This window comes from Lissotriton helveticus, chromosome 1_1 (assembly GCF_964261635.1).
Source record: "Lissotriton helveticus chromosome 1_1, aLisHel1.1, whole genome shotgun sequence".
Taxonomy (NCBI): domain Eukaryota; kingdom Metazoa; phylum Chordata; class Amphibia; order Caudata; family Salamandridae; genus Lissotriton; species Lissotriton helveticus.
The window spans coordinates 1,432,655,319-1,432,671,435 of NC_136057.1; the positions used below are offsets into that span (position 1 = coordinate 1,432,655,319).

General features: G+C 44.2%; 1 protein-coding gene across 2 annotated transcripts in view; it reads left to right on the forward strand.

The window, feature by feature from the left end:
- The window catches only part of LOC144826880 (A.superbus venom factor 1-like), a 1,649,148-nt gene that overhangs the window by 709,101 nt on the left and 923,930 nt on the right, over window positions 1-16,117 (forward strand). For both annotated transcript variants that reach the window (XM_078685340.1, XM_078685347.1), the window contains one exon: window positions 14,806-14,891. In XM_078685340.1, the coding sequence (XP_078541466.1) occupies window positions 14,806-14,891 (86 nt within the window). The remainder of the gene's footprint in view (window positions 1-14,805; window positions 14,892-16,117) is intronic.

Below are 16,117 nucleotides of genomic sequence, written 5' to 3' on the forward strand. Positions count from 1 at the left end.
TTCTTATTTTTCTGAACGTGTTGGTTGTCTTTGTACTTCACGCATTCTTCCTTGTTTTCTGACCGTCCTCTTCTTTCGGATTTCTGCGACGAAGTCTGAAAGGTACAAAAGGAACGTGTATCAGTATCTTGACATCTATCAGGTTGTTTAAAATGATCCCTATTCCTGAGGTTATACCTCCTTTCAGAGGGCTCCTTTTGAGGATACCTCACTCTGGATTGAGACTGCTTCTCTTTAGAAGTTTGTTTAGCGTTCTCCCACTTCTTTTTAGGAAGAGTGGGAGTGTTTTTAATAAAATACCTTTTCAGGACTTTCTGACCGTTGGGGTTTAACTGGTTTCCCATCCAAGCTGTCTCTGCATAATTCCTCATAGGATTTTTTTATTATTCTGGCCACTTCTTGTGGTTGCTCAGTTACATCAAATTCCCTTAATTTCTGGCGGATCGCCACGGATGCTGTTCACCTTTAATATTAGCTAATATTATAGTTGAGACCTGTTTGAAATCTTTCAGTAATTTCATACCCCTTTGAGGAGACCTCACTCTGGATTGAGAACGCTTCTCTTTAGAAGTTTGTTTAGCGTTCTCCCACTTCTTTTTAGGAAGAGTGGGAGTGTTTTTAATAAAATACCTTTTCAGGACTTTCTGACCGTTGGGGTTTAACTGGTTTCCCACCCAAACTGTCTCTGCATAATTCCTCATGGGATTTTTTTATTATTCTGGCCAGTTCTTGTGGTTGCTCAGTTACATCAAATTCCCTTAATTTCTGGCGGATCGCCACGGATGCTCTTCACCTTTAATATTAGCTAATATTATAGTTGAGACCTGTTTGAAATCTTTCAGTAATTTCATACCTCGATTCAAAGCAGGCTCTGCCCGTTTTCGTTTTGAATCTGTTTCTGGACGTCTGCTATTACCACCATAGACGGAACACCATGTGTTTTGGTGTAGATTGCAGCAAAGACTGTACCCCAAGTGTCGGTGTCCTCCAGATGTGGTACGATCCCCATTGGTAAACAGATTGTTAGAATTCTGTGTTTATTATGGGGGGTAGTATTAGGAAATACTGCCTCGATTTGAGTCATTTTTTGAGCTATCCAGAATGGAATTTGTTTCCCTTTGAGGGTAATTTACAAATGACTGAGTGTAAAGTCTGTGGTGTAATTTTATTTGTGTTCCCCTGGTAAGGGGGTTGTTGTGGAATCATTATTGTTGGTTGGACTGTAAGAGTCTGCATGACATATTGAACCATTTGTCTATAGATTTTGATTAGCTATTTGAGTTGAGCTCGTAGTTCCACATCTGTCATTTCATTAATTTTAGGATGTGGAGTATAGCTGGCCAAAACCGGCCATGTTGCTCCTGGTCTACCTAGTGGAACGAGCCTGGTAATGTGATTTATATGTTTTAGGGCGCTATTGAACCGGAGTGCATGCTCCTGGTAAGTTAGTGGAATTTCTATATCCTCGAAAGGAATGTATTCCGTTGGTGGTTTATCTTCTTTGTAGAAGTGAAACATGTGTTCTTGGATCTGCTTCAGGGAAGACTATACAAGAATAGAATACCTCTGTCTGGTGATATTCATGTGCCTCTATCACAAAAACTACCCTACCACCTCTTGATGTTAGGCCATTTTTTATAAGTTTTATAGTGATGATTTTCCTTAAGTTCTCAGGAATGTGTATAGCATCCTCGTCGGTTTCTTGAGAACCTGTAAAGTTTAAAGCTTGTATGGCGTCATCGCCTGCAGCTCCACTGTTCTCGGTGTTGTTGCCGTTATTCAACATTGTTTAATGAAAGTTGCAGAGCAAGTTTCAAGTAAACAAAGATAAGGTGCACAATATTTTGGAACACTGTATCCTTCAACGTTGATCAAACCAAAAAGCTAATACATAGGATTTTTGTCCTACTCAGCTATGGCGGATATTATCCTTTTACCCACTCCAGACGTCTATTGGAGTATTACGGGAAAAGGGGTCTCTGAGAAAAGCACGACTGAGTTACTTTAGTATCTAGCGTTAAATTAGTGCCTTACCAAACATTAGGCGCAATGTAGTGTGGTTCCTATATTCCCTATAGGCTCTGCGCATTAGAATAATATATCCTATAAATTTGACGTAGGACTTAAGTCAGTAGGTCTCTATCGAATATACTAAACTTAATTGTATGTGCCAGCTAGCTCAGGGGTCACTAGAAACTTCCTCGAATTCACAAGAAGGGATTAGTTTCTGACAACCACATAAACATTACAACTTAGTTTTGCAAGAATAAGAATATATCTTTCAGAGACAAGGAAACAATAGATAAGTATTTCAAAAAAGTCAATCGTGCATGCTTCGTTTCTATAGAGTTTGCAGAGAAATAGAGAGATGGGCATTGTCAGTAAAAGGTTTATTGAACAGTCTTCTTTCCCATGCAAGAGATATGAACTGCAACAATTGTTAGACAAAATGCAAAGTATAATGCGTACAGCGAGAATAGTAATATAAAATAATACTGTAAGAGCATTGTATGGTTTCTAAGCCATATAAAAATACGTACATAAATACACAGACTAAAATACTCAACTAGTGCTTCTAAAATACGCCTACCCCAATGTACCTAACCTAAGTCTAGTACGAGGGAAGAAGTAAGTATTGTTTAGCATAGGTTTTAGTTCTTTGCCAAGAATCTACTGAAGGTTTCTCTAGGTTCTTATCAGCTCCATAGAATGAAGGAGGTTGGTATCTCTTTCTCTGGACTCGATTTCCCACCACCCCGCAAGGGGAGTCAGAAACACTGGAGCTGGATTTCTCTGCAGGAGAGGGCAGCTTCCTGATCAGTGCGTCAAATGGAGAGTCGGCTTCCTTCGGCACTTGCTGTAGCGAGCTGCATCAGGCAAGTAGGCTGTCGATCTGCTACGAACCACCGTGCTTTGCTATAGCAAGTGAAGGTATATTTATACCTTGAAGGTGTTTAGGAATGCCATGTTTGATGTAAAGTCAGGCATATGAACGTCATAAATGAACCCCTGGGGAATAGATGTTCATTGTAAAATGAACTGAGTTCTTGGAGAAATCAATATTCAAGCAAGGGAAATTCCCTGATGGCTTAAGCTTGTTTTCCAAGAATTCGTTGTGACATTTGGTGAATGGATGAAGTAGCCATGCCTGTATTTGGGTAGCATGGGCTATGCCTAAATACGGGCTTGACTTCTATGCCTATATAAGGGCCATGTGAATTGTACCTATATAAGGGCATGAATCTGGAAAATTCAGCGGGACCTAAAACGCCACACAACATTACGTTTTGTAATCATGAAACCCATAGCAGTCAAGCGCTGCTCAGCTCAATTCATGTTGGTTGCATCCCATATAATCAGCAGGCACAGTCCAGAGGACAATCGAATGACCCCACCACGAACATCCTTCATGCATGTTATTATTGCTTCCCAATACGGTTTGATCCTCGGACATTCCCAATGGTATGATAGAAGGTGCCGATACCCCCACATATCCTCCTGCACCCCACCTCCAACTCCTTGTCCATTTTTTACCAGTGTGGTGCCTTCAATGTATGATATGTGGAGTATTTTTAATTGTACAAGTCGCAGTCTTCAGGAAACTGCAACTTCACAAGGTGATGCCAGCGCCTCCCACCAGTCCTCTTCCTCTAAGTTCCCAATGTCAACTTGCCAGTGCTCCCGAAAACTAAGAAGCAGGTCAGGTAGGTTTTTAATAATTCTTTTGTAGGTCAGGGATATAGCTTTGCAGTGCATATATGCGGACAGGAGACAATCTTCCAATGGTCAGGCCTCCGGAATGTCCTCTCCCCACGAGAGCGCCCCCATGAGAGCGTGTCGAATTTGTGAGTATCAAAAGATTTTTTTCTGAGATAGCTTGTACTCTTTCTGCAGGTCAGCAAATGAGATTAGCAAAAGTGTATTTTTGCTAAAAAATCTACCCCACAATCAATTTGAAGAAATTCCATAAACTTTGATTTAAATTAACTTTACATCTGAATGTACAACCGCTACATAACTGAGGGACAGAGTTCTTTTGGCAAACCTGCCTTCAGGCATGCTCTGGTGTATCTAGCAGCCATTCTACTGTCTATTTAAACATCTATTTATTTCGACAAATCACACAATTACCAATGAAATCAATATCATCCACGCAATGCCAGGTATCCTTGAGCCAAATTGAACAATTCCTAAGATTGTGTTATTTCGCATACTCTCAGTAAAATCAACAATTTTATATCAGAACTATCTCAGCTCATAAGAATGCTTAACTGTTTAACAATGCATAACTGGAAGGGAAGGAAAACAGAAGAGAGAAAAACACATTGAAGCCTATACGTTATTTGTGACTTCCCCAAGGCTTTCCAGCATTGTATCACACAGCCTTTTTTTTTGGCATACCTACATCAACAAGCAAGTATTAGAAATACATTTGTATGCCCACTACTGTAATAAACCTCACAGGTTCCTTAAAAAAGTGTTAACTGCTTCTTCTTCGGGTGAAATCAAGTGTTCATAGCATGTGTAGCAGTAGATACACATTGTCTGCATACTACTGTCATCTAGTGTTGGGCTCAGATATTTGTATGTTGTTTGTCCTTAAGGCTTCTTTCGAGAGAGTAGATGCACTGTGACTATTCCCTTAGTGGCCAACGCATAGGGGCACTGACTCTGTCTTAGATTGTTTTTTTCCAGCTCCCTGTTGCACTACTTCACTGTACACCCTTAAAGGATTGCTATCCCACGCTTGACGCCCTGGATGCCACAGACCTCCCGCACCCTTTGGGGACTGTGTGTCCTCTCTTGAGTATCAACAATGCAGAACAGATGGGGTTGATGGTACTGACACCTCCAACATTACCCTGGTGCAACTGAAAGTACCCGTAGCCAGATCATTATGACATCTGCAACTTGTGCCTTTTACCTGAACATGACAATGCCTCATTTGAGTCCTTCCTAACTTTCCACTCGAAGAAACCTTAAGGTACCAAAAGGAGAGGACCTGGGCAAATCACAAAATGCACCAATTGGTAGTCTTCAAAACCCCAATATTTTCAGAGAGGAAGCCCCCTTTGGAGTGGAAGAAGGTGCAGGCCCCTCCAGAATACCAGCAGCTCAGACATATGCCGACTCCAGAGACTATTCTCTTCAGCATGTTGGAGCATGAGGAAAAAGAGGACATTGTGCCGATCCCGCAGACCACAAGCTCTCAAACTAAGACAATGCCTAGGGTGGTAAGTACCACACTCCTCTCTAAGACACAAGTGAGCCAGGTAGGTCATCTAAAATCCCTGCAACAAGGTAAAGAACTACTCGTGAGAGAGTCGGGCAGCATGTTCTGAGCACAGGCAAAAGATACTGCCACCTCCAGGGCCCTTACTGCCTTCAGGCTCTGTCAGGCACCAACAGAAGGCTTCAGAGTCGATTAAAGCTCCACCCATTGCCATCGAGCCTCACCTGCAGTAGAGCCCTACCTGCTCCAAGGGCGTATTGTAACCCCGCTCACACCTGAAGCTGGCACTGAAGATCCCATCAGCCCCAAAAATCCTTTCAATAATGAAGATCTCATTGATGCTGAAAGCTTTGCAAAAACAGGAACAGAGGAATCAAACAAACCTATTCTGCAGTGACTCCAGGCAGAGCTCGATTCCAGGCAGAAGCATTTCTTCAATTCCATCATCAACCACCTCTCCACAAAAGCCATCAGTCGAAGCCATCAGAGGCACTTCCTTGCAAGAGAAGACTCGCATTTGAAACAGAATTTAGAGGCCCTTCCAGGGCCGAAAACAAATAATACAGGAAAAAGGACACAAACCCTCTTCTTTATGTCTCTCTTTCCCCTCCACCTCTAACTCCCCACCTCTGCAACCTGCTCCACTCCTTCTACCATTACACTCATACACACCACCTACAAAGTGCTCCACCACAACACTTTGTTGTCCATAAGATCCCATCTACCCTTATGACCAGCCCCTAGAACCAAGGACTACTGATGACCCCTGAAAGACTATATTATTAACCGCCTTGGTGATCTTGACTTGGACCATGACACAGTTTGGACATCCTCTCCGGATGATATCGTGGCCTACCATATGGTTATCCAGTGAGCAGCAGTATATTCAGGAGGAAGTGGACTTCCTAGCGTAGACTCTTTCCAAGTCTCAATATTCTGTGTAGATCTTGTCCAGGCTCAAGTACTTGCTGAACTCCACCCCAGAGAACTTCAAGATGTCAGTTAAAGCAAGGTTAGTCCAATCTAGGTTTAGGAAAAATATAAATCCTCACCTAGCAATCATAAATACATCATTATGCATGTCCCCTGCCAGTCTACACTACACTGCCGATAAGAGAGGCTCCACCCAAGTCACAGGTCATGTCCAGTTAACTGTTAAAGACAGTAAAAAGATTGATGCAGGCTGCAAAAGTGTAGCCATTGGGGCAATCCCAAAAATGTATCCTACTACTTTAGCAAAACTTTAACACAATGGTGAGCTCAGAAATTGTGCATGATATAGCCTTCCTGTAGCGACAGATCAACAATCCTAGTTGTTTTTATTAGTGACCCTCACCCACTCTAGTAGTGGCATGCTTCATCATCTGGTCACTTCCCGGTCCCTAAAAACCAGAATGGTGCAACTGTATTCCAGGGCGCATTTATAGGATTCCTGTCTATAGAGGCTAACTCTAAAAATAACTTAAAACATCCAGGTTTCCCTTTTTAATAATTGGTGTTTTAGGCATAGATAAAAAAGGTACTCAAGTGGCACCAGGTAATTATGACCCTACACCCAGACACTTTGTCAAAATTGGTTCTTTCAGATATCTGTAAAATATGCCATAGAGCCATAATGGCACATAAATATAGCTCTATCGGGAGCCTTTCCAGATATGATAGGTCCCAGTGGGAGGAGTTGCAGGAACTTGTCATACACCTCCCAAAAGAGTACAGGAAGAGGTGGGAGGAGAGAGTATCTAAGGGCAAACCCATCTCAAAAGCCAATATTATTTGTGCACTCGATGCAATGGACACAGCCTCCAGAGACATCACTACCAGCATCCTCCTCAGATGGCATTCTTGGCTTCGCATATTGAAGTTATATAATCTGAGGTCCGATGGTATGTCCTGAATCACCCATTCAACATGGAGCATCTCTTTGGCCCCCAGGTAGAAGAGATGCTTGAGAAAATAAAAATGAAACAGAAATTGCAAAGTCTATGGGTGTCCTGGAAACTTCAATTGCAAGGAATCACTGCCTAAACAAGCTAGGGAAGGAGGCAAGGTTTTTTCACCGAACCTGCCACAATCTTACCAGAGACAGCAGCAAACGTTCCACCAGCAAGCAGAGAGGGTATACACCAAGGGTACATAAAGGGTAACAACAGACTTAAGGGCAGAGGTGGCTCTAAAGGAGTTTCTGCCTTCAAAAAGTGGCTCACGTCCACGCCACCCTACGCCCTGATTACACGTCACTCATTATGGGAGAATTCAAGATTTCTTTTCTCTCTGGGAGGAAATAAGATCAGTGGGTCTTAGTGCTGATTTGCCATTGCTGCTGCCCAGAACTTCTCACAACCACTCCATCCCTGCAGACCCTTCTTCAGCAGAGATCAACACTTCCTTCTCAAGGAAGAGGTACATGTCCTTCTCCAAAAAGTGGCAATAGATAGAGTTCCGCCACACCACCCAAGAAAAGGTATCTTCTCTCTTTACTTCTTCATTACCAAAAAGGATGTATACTTCAGGCCTATCTTGAATCTCAGACTTCCAAACTAATATAGCCTACCAGAGTGTTTCCATATTACTACCCTTCAGGTTGTCATCCCTCTGCTCCGACAAGGTGGTTACCTGACAACACTTCACCTCTAGTATGCTTACCTTCATATTCCCATCCTCACTCCCAATTGCAAGTACCTTCACTTTGTGGTAAGTACTTCCTTTCAGGGTCACCTAGTCACTAATGGTGTTCATGAAGTGGCTAGCTTGGTGGCTACACATCTGCAAAGTGGGCACTAATGTCTTCTCTTACCTCGGCGATTGGCTGATCAAGCGCAGTGGCAGGCTCCAATGCCTAGCCCACTCTCTAACAGCAATTTCACTGATCCACAGCCTGGATATTTACCATTATTGTCACCGAGTACCACCTCCAACATCCACAGATGTAACCCTTCCTTGGATCTGTGAACAGTTAAGGGGAAAGTCTACCCCACCCAACAGATTATTGGCATTTCAGCCTCTGCTGTCTCTTTTTTATCCCAATCGTCAACTCAAAGTAAGTACAGTGACACAATTCCTAGGGATTCAAGCTAGCCTGGCTGATGAGGGGTGTTACCCCGAAACCTGCCCCAGGATGCTTGTTTCCGGTCCAGGGAGGACCTGGCTTGGAAGTTCGGCCTGGACTGTTCCCATGAGGCACAGTGTCAAGACTGATTTGCATATGGCTGGGTCCAAACTGGGGTGGCGAAGTGAGCTAAAGAACGATGATGGACTCAACCCAGATCTGTGACTGGGGATGAGAGTCTGAAACGTTTCAGCACTCCGTCCATCATCTCCTTATGTTAGCTGAGCTAGTAATTAATACCTGCACCTTGTGAACAAAGCGTACTTAGACATTCCTGAATACAAGAAGAGACTTCCATGTCAGCTTACTGACTGGCACAATATCAATAAAAAAACATAAAGTTAACACAATAAGAGAGGTGGCCTCTAAATTATTCATTCACATATTTAAACCTCACATGAGTTGGAATTACATTGATGACCATGAAATGATCATCAGACAAAAACTGATAAATCAGCACAAACAGCAGACAATGGAAATATTCCATAATTGCACCACATTCACGATCCTCTCCAGATAATTGCAGTTAGGCACATTTTCTTAATAATGGATGTCTTAACCTAAAGTCCTTCACCTCAAGTCCACCCTCCACAATATTAAACTCAATCCCTGGTTTTAAAGCCCAGAGCCAGAGCTTTCCATTCTTCCACAGCCTGGCTGTACTGTGAATGACACTCCTTCCTCCCCAACTTGCTTTTCTAACTCTTAAGGTGGTAACCAATCTAGCCTTGGCCGATTGAAAATTTCTACTAGGAGTGTACCAGCCAAAAGCCTTCCATAGAAATCTTGGTCCTTCTCTGTGCAGGGCCTTATGAGCAACACAGAGCACCTTAAATTTAATTTGTTGTTGCACAGGGAGCCAATCAAGATCCTGAATGCGTGCAGATATCGGCTGATATTTGGGAATATCCAGGATCAATCTGGCGGCTGCATTCTGTACTGCCTGAAGCTTCCTAAGTAATTTGACCTGGAGATTCATTTATAAGCTGTTACAATAATCCAGCTTAGACATGATGAACAAGGAAACAACAGTCTTCCTGGTGTTTCTGGGAATAAACGGGAGGATTTTCCTCAGAGTTCTAATGGTATAGAAATAGGAGGACACTACCTTAGACACCTGGGCCTCATAACTGAGCTTCTCATCCATGATAATGCCAAGATTTTTGGCTTTATTCACTGGAATGTGGGGTGGACCTAGGCTGTCTGGCCACCAGGCAGGAGACCATGTTGGAGAGAGGTTACTGAATAGTAGAACCTTTGTTTTGCTTGAGTTCAGTTTTAAGCAGTGTTTGCTTATCGAGCTACTTAGGACGATCATACAATCATGTAATTTAAAAAAATAGTTGACGCCATTATCTAAAAATGAGATTACCAATTAGGTGTCGTCAGCGTAGGATGGTGGATTCAGGTTGAAAGCGGCGAGTTCTGAGACATAAATATTAAAAAGTTTTGGGCTCAATGAAGAGCCCTGAGGGACCCCACAAGGCAGAGAATAAGGTGAGGATTTAACCTGGCCCAGATTCACAGTTTGGGATTTCCTTTATAGCAAGGATGTTAGCAGACTAAGAGCCATCAGGACATCTTTCACCGAACTAGGCACACAGCTTCCAATGCAGCCAGCACGGAAATGGTGACAAAGATTACCAGCTACTGGTACTTAACGTCGGTTCGCATACACAGAGTGAATCCACGGTGGAGTGAAAAGCACTGGAGATGCAAAGACACTCTTGGGACACTTGTGCACATCCTATGGGAATGCCCTAAACTGACACAATTTCGGGAGAAAATCCTGTGAGAGATTGACCACCATTTCAGTACTCAACTCCACCGGTTTCCAGCTTATGTGCTGTTGGACCGCCCTAATACGCTGACTTATCCCCTTAAAGCTTGGAGAGGTAGCCACATTGCACTGCCATTGGGGGTGGCACATCAAACGATTCATCCCTTTGGGATACTGACAAATTCCGACTAGATGGGGTGGCTCCACCGTATTTGTCACCTTTTGGGGTTCGAGAGACTTACAATGGCACTGAAACTACAAGACGAGGCATTCAGGGAAATTTGGCAGCTGTTTATCTCCCTCCAGTCAAAGGAATTCACACAACTCACTTGCCCTAGATATCTAAAATTGCTGCGCCTGACTAATCCACAACCTTGATTCAACGAAGGAGACCCCGGAGAATACAAGAGCTAAAGGTACACAGAGACATAAGTGAATATGGGTACCCAGGGTGGGAGGGGTGGGGTGGGAAGGGGTGGTTGTTGTTTTTCTTTCTTTGTATTCAATCAATCAATCACTGGCATTTATAGAGCGCACTACATACCCGTAGGGTCTCAAGGCGCTGGGGGAGGGGGGGTGCCGCTACTGCTCGAACAGCCAGGTCTTCAGCTTCTTCCTGAAGGAGAGGTGGTCTTGGGTCAGGCGCAGGTCGGTCGGGAGGGAGTTCCAGGTCTTGGCGGCCAGGTAGGAGAAGGACCTTCCTCCTGTAGTCGCTCTTCGGATGCGGGGGACGGCGGCGAGGGCGTGGTTGGCTGATCGGAGGTGGCGTTTGGGAGCGTAGAAGTTGATTCGGCTGTTGAGGTAGCTCGGGCCTTGGTCGTGTAGGGCTTTGTGTGCGTGGGTGAGGAGGCGGAAGGTGATTCTTTTGTTGACGGGGAGCCAGTGGAGGTCTCTCAGGTGTCCGGAGATGTGGCTGGTTCGTGGGATGTCGAGGATGAGTCTGGCAGAGGCGTTCTGGATCCGCTGGAGTCTCTTCTGGAGCTTGGCGGTGGTACCGGCGTAGAGGGCGTTGCCGTAGTCCAGTCGGCTAGTGACGAGGGCCTGTGTGACGGTCTTCCTGGTCTCGGTGGGGATCCACCAGAAGATCTTCCGTAGCATGCGTAGGATGTTGAAGCACGCCGAGGAGACGTTGTTGACTTGCCTGGTCATGGAGAGGGAGGAGTCCAGGATGAAGCCCAGGTTGCGTGCGTGGTCCGTCGGTTTGGGTGCGGTGCCCAGGGCGGGGGGCCACCAGGAGTCGTCCCAGGCGGAGGGCGAGGAGCCCAGGATGAGGATAAAATATATAAAATGGTAACAGTACTGACGTTGGCTGAATGTTGATGCTACGTCAGAGATTGCAATGCTCAATATTCTGCTTTGTGTTTCAACAAATAAAACAAATGTAAACAAAAAGTGCAGAGCAGAAATATGAACACTTTCTCCTTCACCTTCCCCTGATTCATGGTCTCTCCATAATGGGAAATCTTCATTGCTTGGCCTCCTACTCTCAAATTTCAATTCATTATGTTGAAATTATATTTCCCATCATTTGTTGCTCCAGTGGCTAGGTCCCTGTTCATCTGGGAATTACATTTGGTGTCTTCCTCTGAAGAAGAAGACATGAGTCCTTTCTACAGCTCTACCCTGCCCACATAATTCTGTCCATATTTAAATATGACCCATCATATCAGGAGATTCATTGTATCCATTTTGAGGCTTCAAAACTGGAAATCATCAAGCACACTTTGTAGGGTATAAAATGTTATCATAGTTGGTACCTTTAAGTTGTGGCTTCACAGCCTAAACAATTGTTTTTTAAACTATTTTTATTGTTAAAGTTACATACAGTTGATTACTACAGCATTATATACCACATCATATCAGCATCATTAAACCATCTTTTCCGCTGACAAGCAGGGGCACGTTATTAGTTTACAGTTCGATACAAACTCCTGCTGGATGTCTATTGTTGGGTCTCCCCCTCCAGGGGAAATTTGGGGTACATATTTGTCCTCTGTAAAGGATCCATTTATTCCAGATTTATTCCCATTTCTTGGGGCACCCCCTTTTTTCATGGACAGATCTTTCTGCTACCATCGCCCAGTCCATGTCTCTCTCCCATTCTACTGTAGTAGACGGTGTCTCCACTCCCCACTTCCTCGCGATGTTTCGTTTGCCTTTTGCACAAGCTAGTGTGACCAAGAGAGGCTCCTTACTAGTGAGGTCTGTCAATCCCCATATATTGAGCAGACATAATTGTGGTGTTTGTTGCAGTTGCTTGCTTAGCACCATTTGTAGCTGTGTCACTATTGCGCTCCAGTATCTCTGAATGGGAGAGCATCTCCACATGATGTGAAAGAACATACCCTCCTCCCTGCATTTTCGTCTGCATGTCGTGTCCTCTTTTCGTTTCTTTTTTGTCATAGTTTTACAGTACTAATATGTTTTATGTAGAGTGTTTAGTTGTATTAGTTTCAGTCTGGAGCTTCTGGCGACTTGTTTGGGTGAGGCGAGCACTTTCTGCCAGTCCTCTTCTTCTAATTCACCTAAATTACTCTGCCATTGTTCCCGTGGTTTTGTAAGGGAGTCTGCCATAATGTTCAATAACTTTTGGTAGATATTTGAAATGGCTTTACCCTCACTTTGGTCACATAATAATCTGTCCTCTAACAGTGTTGATTCTGGAAGAGTTGAGCCTGACAGGTAAACCAACATTGTTGATTGTCTAATTTGTAAATATCCGTAGGTCTAGCGTGTCACCATCTCAAATTTCTCCCTCAGTGTCTCAAAAGGCTTAATTTTGCCCTCTGCCCACAAGTCCCCCCACTGTAGAGATTCCCATCAAATCCCATTTGTCAAAACCTGGCTGCTCGATCAGTTCTCCAAGTATCTCAGTGTCCCACAGCGGCGTCGTCTGAGTTAATTTATTTTCCCATCCTAGCTGATTTGTTATCTTATGCCAGAGATGGACAGTTTGTTGTGTTGGCCCTGTTAACACTTGTCATCTGGGACTAGTGTAGAGTGCCCGTCTGTAACCTCTTGGACCCATCAGTAATTTGTCTATTAGGTATGCAGGGTCTGAATGTCGGCCATTTATCCATTGGTTGATTACAGCTAATTGAGTTGCCCAATAATACAGCCGGATATCCGGGAGGGCTATACCACTGATGTACCAGCTCTTCACTAGCTAACGTGTTGCTATCCGTGGGGGTTTCCTCTCCCACAGCCATGTTCTGACTTCATTCTCTACCTGGGAAAAATATGTATTTGTTTTGAGGAATGGTGTGTTTTGCAAAACATACAAGAACCTCGTGGTGCCATCATTTTAAAAGGGCTACACAGCCCAGGAGGGACAGCGGCAGTGTTCTCCAATGTCGTGTATCGTCCTTTAGTCGTTTAAGGGGTCCCAGGAGATTACGTGTGTAAAATAGTGAGTGATCTCTTGTAACATATGTCCAAAAATATCAGAATCCTTTCTCTGTCACCGTCACTTGGCAGTCTGAAGGCAACTTTGGTGTAGGACCCTGAAGAATAAATAATATTGATCATGGTGTACCCAGAATATTTACGGTCAGTGAAAATTAGCATAATCCTGCCTATTGATGAGTGGGGTGAAGTCATGTATAGGAGGATATCGTCCGCATATAGAGAGATTATGTCCTTCCATCCCTCTGTCCAGTTCAGGCCTCTGATTATAGGGTCTCCCCTAACCCAAGCCTCAAGGCAAAGAGCAGTGGTGAAAGGGGACATACCGGTCGCGTTCCACTTTTGAGGGGGAAGGGATTCGATATGTGTCTGTTCACAACAACATGGGCCAGGAGCTGCGCATATAACAGCTTAGTCCAGTTTATAAACTTGGGGCCGAAACCCGTCCTCTCCAGCACTTCAAATAAGTAAGGCCATTTGGTGGTGTTGAATGCTATTTTGGCGTCAAGAGAGAGAATTGCTGCTGCTTCTCTGATGGTGTCACTTCTACCCAGCACACTGTGTAGTCATCCAAGATTTAGTGCTGTGTTCCGCCCAGGCATGAAGCCTGATTGATCGGGATGCACTAGTTTTGTGATCACTGGCATTAGTCTTTTGGCCAATAGTTTTGCCAATATTTTAGTTCCTGCATTGAGGAGTGAAATGGGTCAGTAGGAGTCACAGAATTCAGTTGGCTTACCCTGTTTATGTATCACTACAAGGGAACAGCCTAAACAATTTTTGAGTTTTTTCGAGCAATTGCTTGATTACTTACATACCGTATTTTGCAAACGAGCATCATCTACCTAATGCATTTCATCACATGACTATTCAGGGTTTGAAAATGTGTGAGTTCATAAGTCATGCCCAATGTTTAAAGTAAATACTTTAGATCAAAGCTATTAAAAGAGTGTACACATAATTAGAGTAGCATGTCATGTTCTTAATATGCCAATGTATGTTTGGATGTTGCTGGCCTTGGCTTGGATAATTGAGTTTACCTAGAGTTCAAGAAAGATCTCTAATCTTTCTCATTGCACCAACTCTGTTCACTAGACCAGGCAATCCTTTTCTACTCTTTGCTGTTATAGCATTACCTGTTGGACTGCTATTAGACTACTATTATTGTCGACCTTACGTATTCTTTCCTTTAGTCACTCCTGACACTTTTAGCCCTATGACTTTTCAATATTTGACTCCTCCTTATCAGCTCACCCTGAATATCACTGTGTTTCTCTTTAGACTCTCCAGTAAAACAGTGCAAATATTCCTGAAGGATTCCATCACCACCTGGGAAGTTCTTGCTGTCAGCCTCTCAGATGGAAAGGGTGAGTGCTGCTTTTATTGTGGAAATGCAAAGGTTGACTAAAGGTGATTTATCTGTGGCAAATTAATGATCTCCAGGTCCCTAGGTCGTCATCTCATTCATTACGTATGGAGATCTATCATCTTCCCAACAGAAAAAAGAGCACAAGGAATGCTGGGTCTTTGGACCCCACCCCCTCCCACCAGGTGTACATAAATTGAACTTACCCAGCATTCGTTCTGTTCTTTTGTCTGTCTCCGACAGAATGGGATGAGGGTTTGCTGGGCTGCTTCTGCTAGGCAACAGAAATGGTCAGTGGTTTGTGTATCAGCTGTCTTCTTCATAGTATGCGTCTCCCAGTCTGGGGGCTTTCTGGGAGACACAGCAAGTGGAAGTTTGCCCCTTAGTGACTGGGGTGTTTCCAGGTCGTAGTCACATTGACCTGACAGCTGGGTGCGATTGGCAGATGCTGGAAGTCTTGGTTGGCACGTCGGAGCTTGGCAGGGGGTGCTCCGGTGGGGCCTCGTTTCTGTGGGACTGCGTGGAGGATAGTTGGGCTTGGTCCAGGCACACCGGTCACTGAGGGTGAGCCTGGACTGGCCTGGGGGCATGTTTATTTTCAGGTTTTTTGGGCGGTAAGGAGGTATTTATGCCTGGGGTAAGTACTGCATAACAGTTATGTTTATTGCTATGCTGTGGTCTGTTATTTCTCCTGATATATGCTGTGGATGATGGGGAAAGCATGGTGCTAGGCCTCCCGCTTTTTCCTTTAGTTCCTCCAGTTCTTCCCCTCCAGAGTACTGCAGGGAGTTTGGGGACGCTGAATTGAAGAGATTGATACAGGATACATTGTTGGAGATGAGGGCCTCCCCTAAGCCTAAAGGGTTGGGGCCTGTTTCATCTCCTTCTACTTAAGGGTCTGAGGAGGAAGGACAAGTATGTTTCAAAGACCTACTGCCTGACTGGATCAGGCATGTGAAAGCTAATATGGGTTTCCCAGTTGAGGAAATGCCTTCAACTTCATCTGGGGGGTTTCTGCTGCAGTTACAGAGTTTGATGCCCCCAGATGTGTCTGTTCACCAGTACATTTCTGAAGTCCTCAAGAGGGAGTGGAGGGACCCGGATAAGATCTTGTTGCCCAGCTTCAGAATATGCAGAAAGATCTGTTTCCCATTGATAAATGTGTGACCAGACTGGTGGGGTGGACTTCCTTGGAGGAAGATGTGATCATCAAGATGTGGTGGATAA